General features: G+C 35.5%; 6 protein-coding genes across 7 annotated transcripts; 4 read left to right on the top strand and 2 right to left on the bottom strand.

Annotated features, from left to right (window-relative positions):
• The first annotated feature begins 2,081 nt into the window (after positions 1–2,081).
• Positions 2,082–2,519, top strand: LOC147930285 (uncharacterized). Its single transcript, XM_087476796.1, has one exon. The coding sequence runs from the start codon at positions 2,082–2,084 to the stop codon at positions 2,517–2,519; it is 438 nt and encodes a 145-aa protein (XP_087332922.1).
• A 7,905-nt stretch (positions 2,520–10,424) lies between these two features.
• On the bottom strand, positions 10,425–13,819 carry LOC104731019 (uncharacterized protein At5g49945). Its single transcript, XM_010450274.3, has 3 exons — positions 12,053–13,819; positions 11,011–11,214; positions 10,425–10,928 (listed from the first exon to the last, which is right to left on the bottom strand). The coding sequence occupies exons 1-3, from the start codon at positions 13,067–13,069 to the stop codon at positions 10,698–10,700; spliced, it is 1,452 nt and encodes a 483-aa protein (XP_010448576.1). The 5' UTR covers positions 13,070–13,819; the 3' UTR covers positions 10,425–10,697.
• Positions 13,820–13,936: 117 nt separating this feature from the next.
• LOC104731018 (bark storage protein A) lies at positions 13,937–15,982 on the top strand. Of its 2 annotated transcripts, none has more exons than XM_010450273.3 (6): positions 13,937–14,177; positions 14,334–14,401; positions 14,839–14,946; positions 15,092–15,301; positions 15,403–15,582; positions 15,693–15,982. In XM_010450273.3, exons 1-6 carry the CDS (start codon positions 13,937–13,939, stop codon positions 15,867–15,869), a joined length of 984 nt encoding a protein of 327 aa, XP_010448575.1. In that variant the 3' UTR covers positions 15,870–15,982. The 2 variants fall into 2 exon arrangements, with proteins under 2 accessions (XP_010448575.1, XP_010448574.1); XM_010450272.3 differs by having other exon boundaries at positions 14,839–14,994.
• Positions 15,983–16,360: 378 nt separating this feature from the next.
• On the top strand, positions 16,361–18,414 carry LOC104731017 (uncharacterized). The gene is made up of 5 exons (XM_010450271.2): positions 16,361–17,091; positions 17,226–17,324; positions 17,431–17,472; positions 17,556–17,685; positions 18,014–18,414. The coding sequence occupies exons 1-5, from the start codon at positions 16,891–16,893 to the stop codon at positions 18,241–18,243; spliced, it is 702 nt and encodes a 233-aa protein (XP_010448573.1). The 5' UTR covers positions 16,361–16,890; the 3' UTR covers positions 18,244–18,414.
• A 68-nt stretch (positions 18,415–18,482) lies between these two features.
• Positions 18,483–20,342, top strand: LOC104731016 (bark storage protein A). Its single transcript, XM_010450270.3, has 6 exons — positions 18,483–18,842; positions 18,973–19,040; positions 19,310–19,465; positions 19,554–19,763; positions 19,860–20,039; positions 20,125–20,342. The coding sequence occupies exons 1-6, from the start codon at positions 18,590–18,592 to the stop codon at positions 20,281–20,283; spliced, it is 1,026 nt and encodes a 341-aa protein (XP_010448572.1). The 5' UTR covers positions 18,483–18,589; the 3' UTR covers positions 20,284–20,342.
• Positions 20,343–20,370: 28 nt separating this feature from the next.
• LOC104731015 (uncharacterized) lies at positions 20,371–20,917 on the bottom strand. Its single transcript, XM_010450269.3, has one exon. The coding sequence runs from the start codon at positions 20,915–20,917 to the stop codon at positions 20,453–20,455; it is 465 nt and encodes a 154-aa protein (XP_010448571.2). The 3' UTR covers positions 20,371–20,452.
• Between the last annotated feature and the right edge of the window lie 53 nt (positions 20,918–20,970).

Raw genomic sequence — 20,970 nt, 5'->3', positions numbered from 1 at the left:
CCAAATTATTTAAATTAAATATTTGTTATATATATACATAAATGAAAAATCGATTAAGTAACAATAAGAGAATAATATTAAAGATATATAAATTTAGGTTTACTGAATCATACTCAGATAATCAATTTCAAAAGATATTCACATAGAATAAAATTTGAATTATTATTCTATCGAAATTTATAAAAAATAATAAGAGAATCAGAGAGTTACAGCTCATAGCTGCAACTGCAGCCAACCAAATTGACTAAAAAGATAAATCTATGAAAAATTAGAAATTACCATTAATTACCTAAGTTAATACTTGAAAGAGATGATCATTACAGTTAGATGGAAAACGACACCAAACAAAAATTAGATGAATGAATCAATGAATCAATAAATAAAACGATCCAATTTTTTTAACAAAGATGAGTGAATTAGTTGATTAATAAATTGAAAGAAAATAATACTCAGAATTTTTAAATTTGGAAGTATTAGACAATAGTCAAATAACAAAAACTCTTTTCAAGGTCCATTAATATATAAACTTGTATGTCGGCCCGTTTAAGTTAACGACATCCTAGTTAACGAGTCGACAAGCATCACTCGTTTAACTAACAATAATAGTGTCGACTAACAATAATAATAATCTAACAGATAAACACTACATGTCATTCGCATAAAAAAATTAAATTACCTTGAATTAGAGATTGATGCTTGAAAGTTAAAAAAAACACTTCAATAATAACTTCAATAATACAATTCTTTAGTACTCAGAAAACAATTTTTTGAAACTTGTTTATGTAGTCAAGAAAAGTTTATATATAATAAACAAAGAGGTCTAAGACATAGAGGTGTGAAATGTAAAGGTGTAAAAATTAATAGATGTGAAACATGGAGGTACAACAAAGAGGTGTAACACATAGAGGTGTGAAATTAAAAGGTGTAAAAATGAATGAATGTGATATTTGAAACCAGGAGGTACAACAAAGAGATGCAAAGACTAAGAGGTGTGATTTATAAGGTGTAAAAATGAATAGATGTGATTTTTGAAACCATGAGGTACAACAAAAAGATGCAAAGACTAAAAGGTGTGATTTTTTAAAGATGGGGTGCAACGAAAAGACACGATTAATAATTTTAAACCGTTGGATTAAAACTATAACCAATCTCATCCATTGGATTAAAAGTTGACACAAAAAAGTGGGTTTGCTATTATAAGCTAACCGGAAAAAAAATTAACAGATTCGGTGAAGTAACACTAACAGGTCATTCATAACCTTTAATAATCTAACCGGAAAAAAAATTAACAGGTTTGGTGAAGAAAAACTAACAGGTCATTCGTGTTTGTAAGCTTTTGTCACTCGGTGAGTTTCAAAAATCTTTCTATATTTATAACAACACAACAAAAATATATAATTACCTTGAATTAGAGATTGATGTTTGTTAGTTCAAAAACACTTCAATAAAACAATTCTTTAGTTTTATTTAATAACTTGTAAGTTTTGAAAATACTCAGAAAATAATTTTTCGAAACTTGTTTATGTTGTCCAGAAAAGTTTATATATAATAAACAAAGAGGTGTAAGATATAGAGGTCTGAAATAAAAAGGTGTAAAAATGAATAGATGTGATCTTTGAAACATGGAGGTACAACAAAGAGGTGTAAACATTAAGAGGTATGATTTTTAAAAAATGGGGGTGCGACAAAAAGACACGATTAATAATTTGCAACTGTTGGATCATTATTAATTTTAAACCGTTAGATGGAAAAGTGGAACTAATCTCATCCACTGGATTAAAATTGACACAAAAAGTGGGTTTGCTATTATATATAGATATAACTTGTCAAGAGTTCATCGAAGATCCGAAGAAGAACCCTGTTGAACTCTCGGAAAATCTCTTTTGGTGCTTTATTGGAGACGCACGTTAAGAAATCAAGCAAGAACCAAATTTTATCTCATTTTGGTATGGAATGAACAGCTTTTGACAACTATCAGCAGTCGGATCTAGGACGTATATGGATTATTTATAAGCTACCGGAGTCCGGTAACTATTTCTCATCCTTTTTATGATAAGCAGTCTATAACGTGTGAAGTGCAGATGCCCGATGGAGTGCCTTTTATTTTCACGGTTGTGTATGCTTCAAACTTAGCTGTAGAAAAGTTAGAGTTGTGGACTTCTCTCAAGGACACTTACATCTCTTTCAATCTTTCTTCTCGTCTTTGGATAGTGTGCAGGGATTTCAACGAGATTTTAAACACATGGGAAACGTCAAACACCAGCCTCATTCGTTTAACCTCTGCCATGAGGAGCTTCAGGGATTGTCTATCAGATGCTGGCTTTTTTGACCTTCCTTTTCAGGGTCCAAAATTTACTTGTTCTAATCATCAATCTTCTAATCCGATAACCACAAAGATAGATCGTGCTTTGGTTAATTGGCAGTGGATTCTTGACATTCCTTCAAGCCACTGTTCTTTCGAGTCACCTCAGTTTTCTGATCACACTCCATGCCACATCAGAATCCGATCGCTTAAGTGATAAGAGGGTGGCTGAAGAAGAGCAAACCCTTTCTCACCTTCAAGTTTGGGTGCTAAATGACCCCTCTACTCAAAACATGGCTGAGGAATCGACTGCTCGAAGCGTTTGGCTCTCTCTGAGGTTGGCAGCAGAATGTTTTTTCAGGCAAAGATCTAGGATTAGATGGATGGAAGTCGGTGATTCAGATTCAAGGTTCTTCCATGCTATGATGAAGATTAGAAACGCTTCAAAGGCCTAATGAAACGAGATCTGACTCCTTGGAGGAGGTTCATCAGTTAGCGGAGAGTTATTTCTCATCAATCCTTTGCTCTCCTAGGGGAGACTACTGCCCTTTTCTATCAGATATTCTAGGAAGGCTCATCGCAACTAAGCTGAATCCACCTCATATATCCTTGCTCTCGAGTGGGGTTTCTCCTGGGGAGATAAGGGCCGCCTTGATTCTGCTGCCTCTGAATAAAACACCGGGTCCTCATGGCTACCCGGTTGAATTTTATAGAGCTTCTTGGCAAGTTCTGGGTCAGGATTTTGTTAAGGCAGTGCAAGAGTTTTTTTTGCATCTTCATTCCTGCCGTCGTGTGTCAATGCCACTTATCTAGTTTTGATCCCGAAGCGCCCAGGAGCCAAAGATCTGAAGGACTTCAAACCAATTTCCTGCATGAACACCAACTACAAAGTGATCTCTCGCATAATTTTAGACAAACTAAAAAATATCCTTCCTTTGATTATCCTTCCAAACCTGACAGCTTTCATCAAGGGTAGATTGTTGATTGAAAATGTGCCCTTAGCATCTGAGGTTCTTCAAGGATATCACTTGGATTCTCTCTCGCCAAGGATCAACTTAAAAGTGGATATATCTAAAGCGTTTGACTCCGTTTGGTGGGACTTCGTCTTATCAGCGCTATCTTCTTATGGGGTCCCTAACGTGGTGGTGAAGTGGATCAAAAGTTGCATTTGTTCTCCAAGCTTCTCTTTAAGTACATAAATGGGGTCACGTCGGGTTCTTTTAAAGGTAAAATGGGTCTCAAGCAAGGGGATCCCTTATCTCCTATCCTCTTCGTGATGCTAATGAATGTCCTCTCTTTGATGCTCAACAAAGCGGCACAGAATGGAATATTTGGTTATCATCCAGGTTGTGAGGACATAGAGCTTACTCAATTTATGCTTCGCCGATGACCTACTAATTTTCTTAGATGGTTCCGAAACCTCTCTGGCTGGAGTCTTCACAGTCTTGTCACAGTTTGAGAAATTTTCGGGTCTCTCAGTAAATATCTCCAAAACTTCGATGTTTTCCTCCGGTTTAAGCAACGATGTGTTGGATCGGATGAGATCAAAATTTCCTCTTCCTCTTGCAACTCTTCATGTGCGGGGCTCCCTCTTTGCTCTAGAAAGTTAAATCCTTTAATCACAAAGATCAGGGCAAATATGAGCTCTTGGCTTCATCGCTACTTGAGCATTGCCGGCAGGTTGCAGCTACTGTCTACTGTCATATTAGGCATTGTATGTTTTTGGACCAGCGCTTTCCTCCTCCCTTAGAAGGTATTCAAACGCATAAACTATCTTTCCAGTTCCTTTTTATGGCACGGTTGTCTGGATAAACCCTCGGGAGCAAAAGTATCTTGGATTGATGTATGTTATCCTAAGAGGGAAGGTGGCCTCGGTCTGCACTCTTTTGCATCATGAAATGAAACTTGTGCTCTGAAGCTTATCTGGATGCTCTACTTTAGAGCAGGTTCTATTTGGGTGGCTTGGCTTCGGAGGAAATATCCTTCTTCTGCAAGTTTTTGGGCGCTTAATGATAACTCACATCGAATCTCATGGATGTTCAGAAAACTACTTAATTTGCGGCTCAAAGCTTTACAATTCCTCAAAATCAAGGTGGGAACAGGGGAGGATACTTTTTTGGTGGGATCCCTGGACTCCTTTTGGATCTCTCTTAAACTTTCTCAGGCCTGATGCTCCTTCTCGACTTGGAATCCCTCTATCTTCTTTGGTCTCCGATTATAAAACAGGTGAAGTCTAGACTCTCCCCCCAGCAAGATTAGAGGCCTTTCTTCAAGTCCTCAGTTTCATCACTACTATCCCCTCTTCCTCAGTGAGTGACTCTCCCTCTTGGATCATTAATGATAAGGAGTTCAAGTTTTACCACTCCAAGGAAATGTGGAACTCATTACGGTTGGAAAAACCACATGTTCCTTGGTTCTCTCTCATTTGGCACAAGGCAGCAGTGCCTAAGCACTCAGTGGCAGTCTGGTTGTTTTTGCTTAATAGGAACCCCACTTTAGACCGAATGATTCAATGGGGGCTAGATGTGGAACCACTCTGCCTACTTTGTGGACTGCATAATGAGACCAGAAACCACCATTTTTTTTAGTGTGAGTACACCTCCGCTATTTGGTATGCTCTCATACACAAAATGGCTCTTCCCACCCCTCCTTTGACATGGGATCATACTATTATATGACTCCCTTCCGTCTCATCTTCAACTGTCACCTCCCTTGCTCTTCTTCAAGGTTGGCAATCTTGCATCTATGAGATCTAGAATGAACAAAATCGTCGTTTCCATACTGTTTTGTCGTGCCAGTAGATCTCCTCCTGGATGTACTCCCTGTTCAGCTCTTTTTTCAAACGTTTCAACTCCTGGCTGTCAAACGGGATCTGTCTAGTGGCTTCATCTATCCTCACCTGCAATTCCTGCAGTCTGATAGCTGAATTTGGTTTAGCTCCTCTCTTCCATTTCGAGATCTCTTTCCTACATAGAGCAAGCTTTGCCATCATACTATTTTCCTCTCTGATTTCATTTACATCCCAGAAGTTCTCAATAATCTCCTTGAAGCTTTCTCGATGGATCCATCTTTGATCATATTTAAAGCCAGCCCAGCTTTTCCATCTGTCTCCTAGTAGGTTAGTGATCAAAGGGCTGTGATCTGAACAAACTTCTTTTTTTTTCCTTCTTTAACAAAGACCGATGGATTTTCGTTTGTTTTTTAAATTTAGAAATATTATTGAATATCTACTGTATATATTACTGTTGTTTATGATTTTTAATAGTACTAGGTAACAACCCGTGCTGTTGCACGGAGTGAAATTTTTGTTTGAGTTATTACATTTGTAAATATATTTATTTAATATAACATTTAAGCTTATATTGTTTTGAATTCATCAAGTTAATGAAATATTAAAATAGTAATCGTTTCACCATAAATTTTAGATTGACATGGTGGTAGATCTGGATAGAATTTAAACTGAATTAGTGATCGTTAGATTTTTCATCAAAATCTTGAACTATCAAATCAGATAAAAATTGTAATAAACTAAAATTACATGAACTGGATAATTTCAATAAAAATTGTCAATCCAGTCAAACCCGTCCGCTAAGCCATCCCGCAACGGCTTTAAATATTTTGAGCCGCAAAATGTCTTTGCATCCTCTCGGTTGTATTTGTGAGATCCGATGCATTTCAATAAATCATTTTTTCTAATATAAAATATATTTAAAGTTTATACTTAATTAATATTAATAAAATATATGTTAGGCGAAATTTTCCTTAAATATCAAACAGTCTTTTTTTTTTTTGGGCAAAAAATATCAAACAGTCTATGAGTCAAAATTAGATAATATATATCATCTTTTTTTTGTTTAATATTTTTTTTGGCTCTGGCTATCACGCTGAAAGAACGTACTTATAAGATCAAATGTATTCATGGAAAGGATTTTCGTTTATGGACTTTCTTAAAAAAAAATTGCCAATAAATACAATGGTACAAAAATGTAATTAATTAGAAAAATTGAGGGGATTTTGCTAAATGGTGCACTGAGCTCTATAATGCTGACACATCAGCTTTTTCACCAAAATGTTTCTCTTTTAATATATAAGGGATATGAAAACGTTTTTTTTTGGGTATAAAAAATATGTTTTTTTTTGTATATAGAAAGCATGTTTTGAAATTTGGCTTAGGGCACTAAAATTGGTTGGTGAAACCAGACAAGAAAACAAAACAAAATTTACCTTGACACCTACATAATGAGAAGCCTCTCTTGGTATTTAATTTAAAAAATAACTAAATACTAATACTAATCGGGAGATCCATTTTTGTTTTTTTTTCAAGTCTATCTTTAAGGCAAAGTTTGAAACATGAAAGAGAGAGTAGACCAAAAATGAAACTAACGGGTCAATTTAAATTTAAGGGGTGTTAATGGGCAGTGCTTAAGTTAGGTATCTCTTCGCAGTAGTGAGCTTAAACGCCAATTTTTTTTTCTTAAATTGGCTTTTTAAAGTTTTAAAATTTTGTAAAAAAATTATATTTCAAGAAAATGAAAATTTATAAATTTCATATATAATAATATATTTCAATAAAATTTATAAATTTCAAATATAATAAAATTCATCCAAATTAACTTTTTTTGCCTTGTTATGTGAAACCAAACAAGAAGAAAAGAAGTAGTATTAACCTGACACATAATGAGAAGCCTCTCTTTGTAGTCTTGTAGGTACGTTTGTCGGAAACCAAAATCCGAATCCCTTACTAGACTGTACGCACATCCAGGGACTCCGTCAGGTGGGTAACGGCATAGAGACATGGCGTATTCAGCTTCTTTTGCATTTTCTATTTTACGAAACATGATTCCGTCAGGTCCGACGTCCAGGGTTTTCTTATCCCAGGCTGAAGTCACCTCCGGCACACGAATTACACTAGAAGAACAAGCCGCCTTCACCGCACGGATACAATGCAAAGCCTCACTAACGCTACCGGGTCCATGCTCCAAATCTACAACAACTACGTCGTAGCCTGCCAAGGCCCCTATCTCAGCCACTGTGGGAGACGCCGAGAAGAGAAGCATCATGTGGAGTTGCTTCCCATGGCTTAAGCTGGACTTAAGAGAGCGTGGTGGGGTTAAGGTAGCTACAAGTTTCGGAAATACTCTAGGCTTAGATTTAAGAAACAGAGAAAGCGAAAAGTTGGATAGAGCCATATTTGATTCGATGGGTGGGTTTTGAATTTGTGTGTTAGTGTTACGTGAGTGGCTGAACCAAGACTTAAGAGAGGTGGTAAGTGAAAAGTTGGATAGAGCCATATAGTATTTCCCAGTATAAATGATATATTTTAGTAAACTTTATTTAAATATAATATTCATAATAAATATATATATATATATATATATTTATAACTTTAGGCAAAAGTAGACATTTGTACTTTGTATGCACACTTGTTTGGGTTTTGATTCATACAAATATATTGAGTTACTTAGAGAATGGAAATATTATGCAGAAGTTAGGAAAATAGTGTGCCAAGTTTAAGCAAAACTACTGCAATTTATGTGAAGAAGTTCAAAAATGATTGTTTTGCAAACTATTGTATATTAATAGAAATAATTAATTTTTTTATTTGATTGTTTATTCGATGAGAAAAACATTGCCGTAAGTGGAAGCAATGTTGTTTTTCTTGCAGCAAATTTCAAAATTCATTTGAGTGGATAAAATGAAAACCAAAAACTCAATATTGCAACAGCTTCAGATCAAACAAAGAAGAAAAATACATAGACCAAACTCAATATTGCATGGAGTCATCTGATTGGATCAGATTTCAAATACATTATCTCTATCATAAATAATACGACTAGATTAAGAATTATATTTAACAATTTTCTGACGAGAGAGTTATGGAAAGAAAATCATAAGTCAAACATAAATATGACTTTGTAAACTTGGTTGGACAACTTTTGTAAATATATCTCATGACAATTCTCAGAGAAGCTAGAACACACCATTTCTAGGCTCAACTTCCAATCAATCTCACATGTGAATGCAGCATAAGATCTCTCTAAACAAAAAAGGAAGGTTGAGTAAATTATAGCCGTTCCCAACGCCATACATGCATTACATTGTTTCTCAGAGCCACACTTGTCTGCGGCTTAGCAGTTAAAAATAAGTTATAGCCGTTTTGTCTCAACACTCGCAGTGGTTGAGTAAAATATGCATCCGACACGCAAGTAAGATATTGGGAGGCAATGGATTCTTAAGAACTCAGGCTCAGTATCTCTCCTAGAATGATCCGCATATAAGGAAGGAAAGTTATATATATCACTAGATAATGAATGTGTGGGTTTGAAATTAATATAATAAAATATAATTATATATTTTTAAAGAAGTTTAGTAAATTATTGAATAAATTGATTATTTAATAGTTTATATTACATATAAATTCTTTTAAATACTTATTTTCAAAACTTATACAAAAATTATAAAAAATTTCCCTTAATTATGGTTTTATAGTTTTCTTGGTTTCTTCAATAGTTTTCCACTCTTCAATAAATGCAAGAAAACTTACCTATAATTATGAAAATAAATATTATTCGAGATGATTAATCGAAAACTAAAGATACTTTTTCGAGATGATTGATGAAGTCATATATAAAAATCATATGAAAGTTATACAATTATACCAGTATAACTAAGACCAAAACCCAACTTATATATATTTAAAATTTACAATAATTTGGTTTTAATAAATTAATATAAACATATTATCTATATATATATATATATGTTAATTAACTATATACTGATAAATGATATATGATTAGAATAATATTAATAAGTGAATAGAAATTAAAAAATAGTTACATAATAATTTCATGTGAATTATTTATCTTAAAATGAATAAAATATAAAAGCAAAATACACGACATATCTTAAGGATGACAAGTAGAATTGAAAATAAAACTATACATTTTGATGTTCATAATATAGGCATAATATATATGTAGTACTAATATCCCAAAAAAAAAAATTAAGAACAATTTAGATAATAGAAAAGTTAAATATTTCATCATATTTTTAAACGAAAATATCACATATATACATCATATCTTACATATATATATATATATCATAAACACATGTTGAACTTCTTATAAACATAATAGCATATGCTACACACATGTTGAAATCTTACATAAAGTATATAAGAATTACAAAAATGCAATAATTAAATATTAATATTTTTTATTATTTTTTTGTTATTTAGACATTTAAATTAAGAGTTTATGATGTTTTACAATAACTAATGTACAAACTTTTAATAAAAATCATTAAATTTTCTTTAAAAATTACGTTTTTATGTGTTTACCATAATTTTAAAGACAGTACTATATTTTTATATTTTTTTGATATTTTTCTTTTAACATAAACAGAATTATACATATATATAGTACTATATTTTTATTAATTTAATAAAATAACTCTAAACTTAGTCCTCGATTAATCCCCATATAATCTCTAATTTTTTTCCTATGCGCTAGATCCATCCCGCCCGCCCGACTAGCGTCAGCGTCTAGCGATTTCTAAAACAACTAAGACATATTAATAAATAACTGCAACTAGGCATACATATTTTTGATCAAATAAGTTTTAATAATTACCCATATACATATAGATCTAAATTCATAAAAACAAAATGTAGTTTGATATATATATATATATATATATATATTTCATATATATTGAACAAAGGGAAAGATACACAAAACCAAGACATATTAATAAAAATAAGTGCAACTAGGCATACATATTTGATGATCAAATATGGCTTGCAACTTTCTTAAAAGTGACATCCAATTATCAATCAAAACAATTTTACAGTTAATTTTTAAAATATAAGCCTATATCAACAACCCCAACTAATCACAGTACTAACATATATGTTTGATCGTTGTGAGTTTAACTAGTTTCTGTAATGAGACTAACATATATGTCTATGTTACGAAACTTTCACGGAGATGAAATGAGACATTGAGCGATAGAACAAAAAATAAGATCGATCCATTCATTTTTCAACGGATTTTTGAGATGAAACAAAAATTGAATCATATGATTACTAGTGTAACACATCTTTTGAACAACTGACTGAGAACAAAGGATTAAAGGATGTTACTTTCTTAAGTGAACAAGAAACGAGAGCCTACAACTTCAAAACTCAAATTATGATTGAACGAGGTTCTGGAGGCTTATCAGAAACACTGCCTCGGTGCCACTATAAGGATAACCGTAGTGAAGTAAAAAAGTAGAGAGATTCATGGAAAGTAAGAAAATATCTAATCGAGGACTAAAACAGGAGTAGAGGAAGAAATAGCTATTTCAACGGCAAGCATGAGAGAGATGCCTCCCTATACTTGAGAGTCTAGTGGCCACGACTCATCTTAACTTTTGGCATTGACTTTTTCATCTGGCGTGCACGTTCTTTAGCTTCTTTCTTCCTTAGTGCCTCGGCGCTAAGCTTTGCCTCTGCCTCCTCCAATATTTTCTTCTTTTCGGCTTTCTTTCTCATCAATGCCTCATGCCTCACATTCTGAAGTTCTTTGTATGTTTCTTGAGCGGCCTTCTGCCTAGCACCGTCAGTTTTGTTCTTTGCCTGCAAACAGAAATTTAAATTTATTCAACTTGTCCCACTAAGTGATCAAAAAGGGCAAGTGAAAATAACTTTGCCTCGATACCTGGGAGCTGAGCTTGTAGCGTCCAACTAAGTCAATGTAATACGGAATTAGCGCTATCAGCCGAACCATATCATCCATGTTTTTAGCATCAGGCAGGGCAAACTTGAAAAGCAGCATCTTCCGGTGTTTGCCAGGATGTTGATCCGAAAAATGCATTGAGATGAAATACTTCCCAAACCTTTCGAAAGCCTTGTCACCAAAGACCTGCAGAGCGCAATTGCATCATTAAAGTCTGATTAGTACAACAGATAATTTGAGGAGATACAAAAACCATGCATCACAATAAGCAAAGTTTAACTATCCAAGTCCAATAAAATCGATATCCATTTTCCACATCTACAGACATAGATAGCCCGAGTGGATGACAACAATTATGCAGCAATTCACTCAAGGCAACTGTGTCACTATCGACAAATCAAATTTAGATATATCTTCGAAATTTATGACAATAAAATAGTAGCCACAGCACAGAAATGGCATTTGTTAATGGTCATGTACGCATGATACTCTTTGATTAGTGATCAAGCATCAGAGAAAAACACAGTATCAAATGCTCTTTAGAAACTTTTTAATGAAAAAAAGGAGAGGAACATCATACACACTAAACTCAGGTAGCGATTGTTCAACATATCAGGACCATGTAGTCTAAATATATCATGACAAGAGGAACCTAAGGAATTTTGCAGTACATCACAAATCTCCCTCCACCCTACATCTCTGTACAGTTTGACTATGCTAATTGGATTCAAGCTAACTGCCCAGCTATAGTGTCAAGCTAACTGATCATTGGAGTTCTTACTCTGATCAAGCACCTCCTTTTTGGAGTAAATATAGCTCCTTTTTCTAATTCAGCATAGAGAAAACCCAAGTCACAAATGATGGCAAGGCATCTAACCAGTAGACTACCTATGATATTTCATGTTCATCCATCAAACATTTAGGCTACGTTCAAGAAAAAACTAAACTAAACTAAACTAAACTGCTATCATCGTCAACCATCAAACAACTAGAAAACCCCCAAAAAGATACTAAAGTATCTGACCTGATCAAGTGCAACGTCAGAGATCATATCCCCAGCTACCTCCTTGGACTCAGAGACCACAGCTAACTCATCAGTTACCCACTTCCTCCCCCCGGGAACAGGCACCATTCCTCCAAACCTCTGTAGATCCCTCAGCTCCTTGTGCATCGTTTTCGCCGCCTTCTTCCTCGCCATCGCAAACACAACGTGATCCATAGATTCATCATTCATATACACCTCGAAACTGATCTCATCTTTACAAGGAACCACCGAGTTAAAAAGCCTCGAGATCAAATCATGTCTGCTCTTAAGCTCCATGGTCGCCAATAGCCCATGGCAATACCTACGGCCACTAGCGTAGAACTTAAACACATTCGTCGCTTCTTTAAGCAACAAAGGCGAGTCCTCTCCTTCACCAACTCCAAGCAAACTAAAGTTCTTCTCAAAAATCGTATCCTTAAGACCAAATTTGGAAGCCCAAGCCAAAGCAAGATTCTCATTCTCACGTTTCCCTGTGAAGTAATTGATCGCGTAACCAATCAAGATAGAGACGCAAACGATCTCCACCGCGTAAGATTGCTTCTTCTTTGGAACCTCAGTATCCGAAGTCTCTGAAGCAGAGTCAAGATCTGGCGTCTGTGGATCGGAAGAAGGAGTTGCGTTATCGGAAACAACCGGAGATTCAGTCGATTTCTCTTCCTCAGGCAACCCTTCGAACTCATCTTCATCCCAGTAATCGAAGGAGATAGACGAAGAAGGCTTCACGGACTGAGTCGGAGGAGGATCCGATTTAGAAGAAGAAACAGGAGGAGTAGAATCAGATTCGGGAGATGGTTCCAGATCTAGAACCGTTGACTCAGACTGAGTCAGGAGAGGAGGACGAAGCGAGTGGTGAAGCTCACTGGAGTCTTCAGAGACATCGTCGTCTTCAGCATCGAAACCTTCGAAGTCGGAAGAAGAAGAAGAAGCGTGAACACGATGATGGAGGCAGAGGAAAGCGATGAGAGCGAGGGAGAAGAAAGAAAGGAGACGATTCATTGTTTTGGATCCGTAGAGAAGAAGAAGATGAACTCTCTCTTCAGCTCCGAGAGAAACAAAAAAAAAGTTAGAAAAGAGAGAGTGGCGTCGTCGTGCTTCGCCACCAAAGGCGTAAAAATATCAGATCTTTATTTTTTATTTTTATTTTATGTTACCAGAAAAAATTAAAAATTTATTCAGAGAAAAAGAATTAAACACAAATACTTATCTTATAAAATTTGGGAATTGTATATTAGCTCAGAAGTTAAAGTTTAGTTACAGAATTAAATTAAATCGTCGGATCTAATGAGTAATGAGGTACATCTACCACAAAATTGAAATATGTTGCCTGAGTTTATAGGATCATATCAATTAAAGCTAACAAATATAGGTGGACGATGTGAACTAAAATGCCTACTAAACTGTCGAGATCCCTAGTGGTATTTGTTTCTCTGGTACATTCATCAGCTCCTTGCCTCCTTCTACTTCCCTATAGTGAGTGAGATAAATGGGCCGGTGGGCTCTAGCTTTAGAATTAGAAAAGAGGTATAAATTATCACTGACAACAATTGGGTTTGCTTCTATAGTATGAATGAATTCACGACTATAATTAAATCATGCAGCTATGCTAAGCGTAAAGGTCAATTTTGTTTTCAATATTTAAATATCGCATGTTTAACGTATTTTATATAAAGATTAAAATATTAATTGATGAAATAAATAATCAACCAAACGAGAATTGCGTGGGAAGAAGAAACATCATACTAGTTTCCGCTCATCTGATGATCAGCCGCGCTCGTTCGTAGAGGCTTGGTTTTGACTTGCTATATATGTATGCGTATACCTCCTTAGCTGTGGATTTAAATCTCAAACCTTCAACCAATCAGTATGGCTTCCCATGACCACACTCTTAATTGTCTTCTTCCTCTGCTCTTCATCATCTTCATTTCTTTTTCACACGGGTCGCCCACACCTTTACGCAAACTAGAATCCGCCATTACCATCAGAAAAGTCAACCGTAGAGGACCTTACATCGGCCTCGTGACTGTCTTTGAGACCGAAGAAGATGCTTTTCTCGGCAGTGTCGACTTCAGACCCGACCCTACTCGTCCCTTCATGGATCTCTCTGGTATCTCTTAATGAACTTAATCTACCTCTTGAATCGATCTTGTTGTTTTCTACATTATATATATTCCTTTGTTTTTTAGTTAAATGGAAGTAATTAAGTTCCTTTGAGATCATATATAAGCTAGGAGTTTCTGATTATGAGTGTACATGAATGCAGGAAGACGTTTTCGGATTGGGAAAATTCATGGCAAGAAGGTTGTGTATGTCAGATGTGGCATAGGAATGGTGAGTAGTAACCCACAACATATTAAGTTGACCCACAAAAAAAAAAAAAAAAAAAAAAGAGATTATTTTGGTTATTTTTCTTACCTAAAAAAGTAGTGTACAGTACTAGGGATGATGAGCACATGCCAAATCAAGGTGTGGGCACATAATATATTAAATAATAAAATAACATAAAAATAATATTATTTTAAATTATTTTTCTTAAATGTTTTAGAAGATATTTATTAATATTACACATACTGTAAAAATTATTTACAACAAATATCAAATTAGTGGACTCAAAAGTCAGAAGCTAATACATTTTGAATTAAATTCCTAATTAATAATATAGTGAGTAAAATACGGACAGGGACATATTAGTATAAGAAAATAATTTTAAATCCATATCAAACCAACCCTCTTGATGGTAAAAGTTAATTCTGTAAAAATATATGCAGGTGAACGCAGCAGCAGCAACACAACAGATGATAGATGTGTTCAATGTGAAAGGGATCGTTCACTTTGGTATTGCAGGAAATATAAACAACTCCATGTCCATAGGAGATGTGAGCATTCCTAAGCAAATCACCAATGCTGGCTTGTGGGACTGGCTGGTGATTTTTCTAAATTTTACACAAGTGTTTGATATTGATATGTATAACTAGTTGCTTCTTCATATTGTCTGATGATTATGGTACGACTAATAAACAGAATCCAGACAAAGCAAAGGGAGGTGAGGATGTAGCCTACTTAGATGTCGGGAACTATAATGTTCCACGAGGAGATGGCAAAAACGAGCTAGGGACTATTGGATATAGTTACGAGGAATTATATTCAGTCAATGGTCCTATCAATTCACCTCAGAAAGTGTTTTGGATCAATACAACTCAAGAGTGGCTTCATCTTGCAGCTGGTCTAGAGGTTTGTTGACAATGATATATATTTGTTTAAGATTAGAGTTTTTCAGTAGTTCCATTGTTAAAGGGTTGTTCTTCATATATGGTATATATGCATGGGTGCAGAAGATGGAGCTTTTGCAGTGTGTGAATGCAAGTTTGTGTCTTCCAGAGAAACCAAAATTGGTGGTCGGATTAAAAGCAGCCACTGCTGACATATTTGTAGATAATGCAGCCTATAGAACTTTCTTATACAACAGTTTTGGGGTTTCTTCGTCAGATATGGAGAGTTCTGCAGTGGCTATGGTAAGACGACTGATACTACTTCTAGTAATATTATTCATGTTTTATTCATTAATGTCAATAAATTTGATTTAAAGTGATATTTTTGTTTGTTTGTGTTTTGATTTGACCAGACGTGCGTGTCAAATGGGTATCCGATAATTGTGATAAGGGGGCTATCAGATTTAGCTGGAGTAGGAGATAACACTGTTAGAAAGTTTGGATCATTGGCTGCCACTAACACTGCGAAAGCTGTATTAGAGTTCATTAAGAAGCTCCCATCGTCCCACAACACTAATCCCTACGTGTAACCAACCTCTTGTTATATTAAATTTTTGTATTTTTTTTTGTTTATCAAATAAAGTTGTTCAGCTTCTTTGCTGTTTTTGATGATAAAAAACAATCAATTCAGCTTCTTCTTTAATCTTATGTTTTTGAACTCTTTATTATTTGTTTTAACATAATATTTTCAAGGGAAAAAAAACATAAAAGATTCTTTATGTCTTATGTTTTTTTAAAAAAATGAACAAGAAGTTATTGAGCGCAGCCGCATGTAACATGTTAAATGAAACGATAACGACGTGGAAAGAAGAAATATCGTCTTACTAGCTCTCATACGCATATCAATGATATGCGGTATGTATACATATGACCTGAGGATTTAATTCTCTCAAACCAACCAAATCAGATGGCTAGCTATCCACCAGGACCACACTATTTTGTTTTCTTCCACGTTTTGCCTGTTTCACCCACACCTTCCAACAAACTATAGAATCCGACATTAATTACCATCAGAAAACTCAACCGGGGAGGACCTTACGTCGGCCTCGTGACGGTCATTGAGACCGAAGAATATGTTTTTCTCCGCAGCGTCGATTTCAGACCCGACCCTACTCATCCCTTCTTGAATCTCTCTGGTATCTTTAACTGAAGAGAGTGATCTTTCTTTTTTTTTTGGGGGCGTCAACAAAACAAAATATTATGACCCAAACAAAATAGAACAACAAGAAAAAGAGTTTATTATTTCTTTAGGGATATCTTAAAAAAAAAAAAAAAAAACTAGTACACTGTACACACACTAGGGACAATATTATATTGACACGCTTAATGGTCCACAAACAATTCTGTCCATATAATCGTTATCCCAATCTGGCGACCTTTTTTTTTTTTTGGTTGGTATTTTCGCATGTTTGATACAAATGTGAAGAAGTAAGAGATTGCATTTGCAACAGATAGCTTTATAATTAGGCTGTGAAGTGAAGAGGGGGAGAGAGACAACGATAACAAAACATTACGAGTGAGTTGTAAACTTGTAATGGGAAGCAAAGGAGGATGAGGAAACCAAGGTTTTTGTGTCTCCATGGATTTCGTACTAGCGGGGAGATAATGAAGAAACAGCTTTATAAATGGCCTAAATCTGTGATTGATCGATTAGAACTCGTGTTTCTCGACGCACCTTTTCCTTGTCAAGGCAAATCTGATTATGAAGGCATCTATGATCCTCCTTATTACGAGTGGTATCAATATAACAAGGTCGTCGTCCTTTTTGACTTTTGTTTTTTTCTCTCCCACCTGTTTCTCTTATATATATGTTGATGATACTCTCGATTCGTGTGTGTGTGTGTGTGTTTACTTACGTTGGGATACTTTCTTTTAAAAAAATTCAGGAATTCACAGAGTATCCCAACTTGGAGAAATGTTTTGAGTTTTTGGAGGATCGTGTGGTCAAGCTTGGTCCCTTTGATGGTCTCATTGGTTTTTCTCAGGTATGTAATAATCTTACATTTGAAATTGGCACCATCAACAGAGTTTGATTTTTTTTTGTACTCTCTTTTAAACTCCAAATTTGGTTTTTTTTTTTTTTTTTTGCAGGGGGCAATTTTGTCTGGGGCTATACTAGGAATGCAAGCCAAGGTACGTACGTGTCTATAACATACATACCACATATTCATCATAATTATATTAACATAAGGCTTTTTCTGATTTGAATTTCGCAGGGGATTGCATTTCAGAAAGTGCCAAAGATCAAGTTTGTCATAATCATTGGAGGAGCTATGTACAAATCCAAGAAGATGATAGAGAATGCATACTCGTCTTCCTTGGACACTCTCTCTCTCCACATTTTAGGTATATATATATTTGATGATCTGTGATAAGTTAAATAAAGGATTACAAGCATCCCTTCAAAAGGAACCAAAAACACCAATAATCTTACAAAGGAGAAAAAAGTAAGCTAGACATAAAAGTCTTTAAACTTAAACAACAACCAAGCTTTAGAGCTTGACATAATACTAGGAGGTAAAATAAAGGGCACCTAACGTCCTAAAGATAGCATAATGCCATATAGGACTATCGTCACAAAGGGTTCCCCACTGATCTGTGATTTAGTTTTGCCCAAATTCTCCAAAAAGGCTTCATTCTTCACATTTGATGATCGTATCTGGTTGCATTGCAGGAGAGAAAGATTTCGTGAAACATTCTGCAATCAAGCTGACAGAACTCTTCAAGAATCCGGTTGTCGTTCATCATACCAAAGGCCATATCGTCCCGAGGCTTGATGACAAAAGCTTGGAAAAAGTTACGGGGTTCATCGACACCATAGAGCATCTAGTGATGGAGGAAGACAAGAAGAATGGTGAAAAAACTAAGAGCACCTCCATTAGACAAATAATGGGGCGTCTTTAGCTATTAACTTAAAAAAAAAAAAAATTAATGAGTGTACACTAACCGAATAACATTTTAGAACCCTTAAGATACCTTATATGTCGTTACGGGATTGGTTGATGTTTTTTAAAAAATTTTGTATTTGGAAAAAAGAAACAATAATAGCGCGCAGCCGCATGTATAAAAATAAAATGAAACGAAACGATAACGACGTGGAAAGAAGAAATATCTTACTACTATTAGTTTTCTGCTCATAGCAGCCTCTCGTAGAGGTTGGACTTGGACTCTATTCTCTATATATCAATGATATGCGTATGTATACATATGAGCCTGTGGGTTTAATTCTCTCATACCAAACATTAATAAGATGGCTTCCCAGGACCACACTCTTAATTGTCTTCTTCCTCTACTCATCATCATCATAATCTCATCCTTCCACGTTTTGCCTGTTTCACCCACACCTTCCAACAAACTAGAATCTGCCATAATTCCCATCAGAAAACTCAACCGCAGAGGAACTTACATCGGCCTCGTGACTGTCATTGAGACCGAAGAAGATGCCTTTCTCCGCAGCGTCGATTTCAGAGCCGACCCTACTCATCCCTACTTGGATCTCTCTGGTATCTATCTACCTACTGAGCTTAATTACCATTTTCTAACTTAAGAGAGTGATCCTTTTTTGTTTTTGAGTTGAAAATGTAATTAGTACTGATTTTATGATGACTAGTACGTGTATACATATGAATGCAGGAAGACGTTTTCGAATAGGGAAAATTCACGAGAAAAAGGTTGTGTATGTCAGATGTGGGAGAGGAATGGTGAGTAACCACAGCTATTAATTATGACCCAAACAAAATACAACAAGAAAAAGAGTTTATGTGGTTATTATTTCTTAGAGATATCTAAAAAAACTAGTACACTAGGGATAAGGGCAACATTTATATAGGCCCAAATAAAACAATTGAAATGATAAGAAAAAGTTATCTCCACATCAAAGAAGAAATGAAGATATTTATTTCTTCTATTACTATTACACTTTGTATAGAAGGGATCGGAGATGGTAAATGTAATTAAGAAATATTTGCAGGTGAACGCAGCAGCAGTAACACAACAGATGATAGATGTGTTCAATGTGAAAGGGATCGTGCATTTTGGTATTGCAGGAAATATGAACAACTCAATGTCCATAGGAGATGTGAGCATTCCTAAGCAAATCACCAATGCTGGCTTGTGGGATTGGCTGGTAATAATACTAATTTAATATTGATGTCGAATTAATTGCTTCTTCTTTTCTAATGTTTTCTGATGATTTTGCTTCTGAGTAAAACCAGAATCCAAACAACGCAAAGGGAGGTGAGGATGTAGCGTCCTTAGATATCGGGAACTATAATATACCACAAGGAGATGGCAACAATGAGTTAGGGAGTCTCAGATACGGTCAGGAGCAGCTTTATTCAGTCACTGGTCACATCAATTCACCTCAGAACGTGTTTTGGATCAACACAACTCAAGAGTGGCTTCATCTTGCAGCTGATCTAGAGGTTGTTGTTAAAAATGATATTTTGATCAGATTTAGGAGTTTTGCAATAGTTCCATTGCTGTTAAAGGGTTGTTCTTCTTATGGTATATGGGTGCAGAAGATGGAGCTGTCGCAGTGTGTGAATGCAAGTTTATGTCTTCCAAACAAACCAAAATTGGTGGTCGGATTAAAAGCAGCCACAGCTAACATATTTGTGGATAATGCAGCCTATAGAAATTTCTTATACGATACTTTTGGAGTTTCCTCCTCAGATATGGAGAGCTCTGCAGTAGCTATGGTAAATTATTCATCTTTGAATCATTAACTTAACACTTTCATTTTGATTGTTTAAGTGATACATTTGTGTGTTTGATATGACCTAGACGTGCGCATCAAATGGGTATCCCATAATCGTGATCAGAGGATTATCAGATTTAGCTGGAGTAGGAGGAGATAACACAGTTCATAAGTTTGGATCTTTGGCTGCCACTAACACTGCCAAAGCTGTATTAGAGTTTATTAAGAAGCTCCCACTGTCCTAATATCTTATCTTTGTAACAACCTATCATCATGATGAATGTTTGAATCTAAGTGTTCTCTACTGATCGTAACAATGACACTATACGGTGTTTAAGCAAATGAAAACACTTGATCTGATATACAAACTGCGAATGCAAAAACATTAGAAAATACCTTACAAGTAGAATATTATTAGCGTTTGACAACTCTCGTTGAATCATCCTCATCATCATCGTCAGAAGGAGGAGAAGGATCGAGACGAGCGGCGTCTATAGCCCATTGAATCAGCTTCTCCACTTCAGCATCTTCTCCGATCTCATCCTGAAGAAGAACAGGTTTGGAAACAGAGGACGAAGAAGACGCGGAGGGAAGAGAAGTCTTCTTCAGAGCCGAGAATCTAAGCATGAGATCTTCCGGCGTTTCTTCAGTCACATCCTTTGATTTCGTCGGCGATCTCGGCCGTCGTTTCTGATGATGATCCTTCGTCTTCGTCTTCTGAGATTTGAGTGCGAGAAATCTAGAATGGAGATCTGGATCTAAGTAATCAGAAGAAGATCGAGAAGCGTGAGAGTCAACAGAGAGCTTGAGTATCATCTCATCTTGAGCAGCTTGAAGCAACAGCTCCACTTCATCTTCTTCCTTGCCTCTTCTCCTCATCTTCCCCCTTCTCTCGTATCTGTTGACAAAATTAATTGAAAAACACACAAAAA

Source organism: Camelina sativa, chromosome 12 (genome assembly GCF_030686135.1).
Source record: "Camelina sativa cultivar CO46 ecotype springtype chromosome 12, ASM3068613v1".
NCBI classification, from domain to species: domain Eukaryota; kingdom Viridiplantae; phylum Streptophyta; class Magnoliopsida; order Brassicales; family Brassicaceae; genus Camelina; species Camelina sativa.
This window is presented reverse-complemented; position numbering and strand designations above follow the sequence as displayed.

Bases quoted from the DNA above. Each gene is read 5' to 3' on its own strand.
- LOC104731018 (XM_010450272.3), top strand. From the start codon at position 13,937: ATGGCTTCCCATGACCACACTCTTAATTGTCTTCTTCCTCTGCTCTTC. The intron at 14,402-14,838 runs GTGAGTAGTAAC...AAATATATGCAG, and splicing joins TCAGATGTGGCATAGGAATG to GTGAACGCAGCAGCAGCAAC. The intron at 15,302-15,402 runs GTTTGTTGACAA...GCATGGGTGCAG, and splicing joins ATCTTGCAGCTGGTCTAGAG to AAGATGGAGCTTTTGCAGTG.
- LOC147930285 (XM_087476796.1), top strand. From the start codon at position 2,082: ATGCCCGATGGAGTGCCTTTTATTTTCACGGTTGTGTATGCTTCAAAC.
- LOC104731016 (XM_010450270.3), top strand. From the start codon at position 18,590: ATGGCTTCCCAGGACCACACTCTTAATTGTCTTCTTCCTCTACTCATC. The intron at 19,041-19,309 runs GTGAGTAACCAC...AAATATTTGCAG, and splicing joins TCAGATGTGGGAGAGGAATG to GTGAACGCAGCAGCAGTAAC. The intron at 20,040-20,124 runs GTAAATTATTCA...GATATGACCTAG, and splicing joins AGAGCTCTGCAGTAGCTATG to ACGTGCGCATCAAATGGGTA.
- LOC104731015 (XM_010450269.3), bottom strand. From the start codon at position 20,917: ATGAGGAGAAGAGGCAAGGAAGAAGATGAAGTGGAGCTGTTGCTTCAA.
- LOC104731017 (XM_010450271.2), top strand. From the start codon at position 16,891: ATGAGGAAACCAAGGTTTTTGTGTCTCCATGGATTTCGTACTAGCGGG. The intron at 17,325-17,430 runs GTATGTAATAAT...TTTTTTTTGCAG, and splicing joins GTCTCATTGGTTTTTCTCAG to GGGGCAATTTTGTCTGGGGC. The intron at 17,473-17,555 runs GTACGTACGTGT...TGAATTTCGCAG, and splicing joins TACTAGGAATGCAAGCCAAG to GGGATTGCATTTCAGAAAGT.
- LOC104731019 (XM_010450274.3), bottom strand. From the start codon at position 13,069: ATGAATCGTCTCCTTTCTTTCTTCTCCCTCGCTCTCATCGCTTTCCTC. The intron at 11,215-12,052 runs GTCAGATACTTT...TGCGCTCTGCAG, and splicing joins CTGACGTTGCACTTGATCAG to GTCTTTGGTGACAAGGCTTT. The intron at 10,929-11,010 runs GTATCGAGGCAA...TTCTGTTTGCAG, and splicing joins GCTACAAGCTCAGCTCCCAG to GCAAAGAACAAAACTGACGG.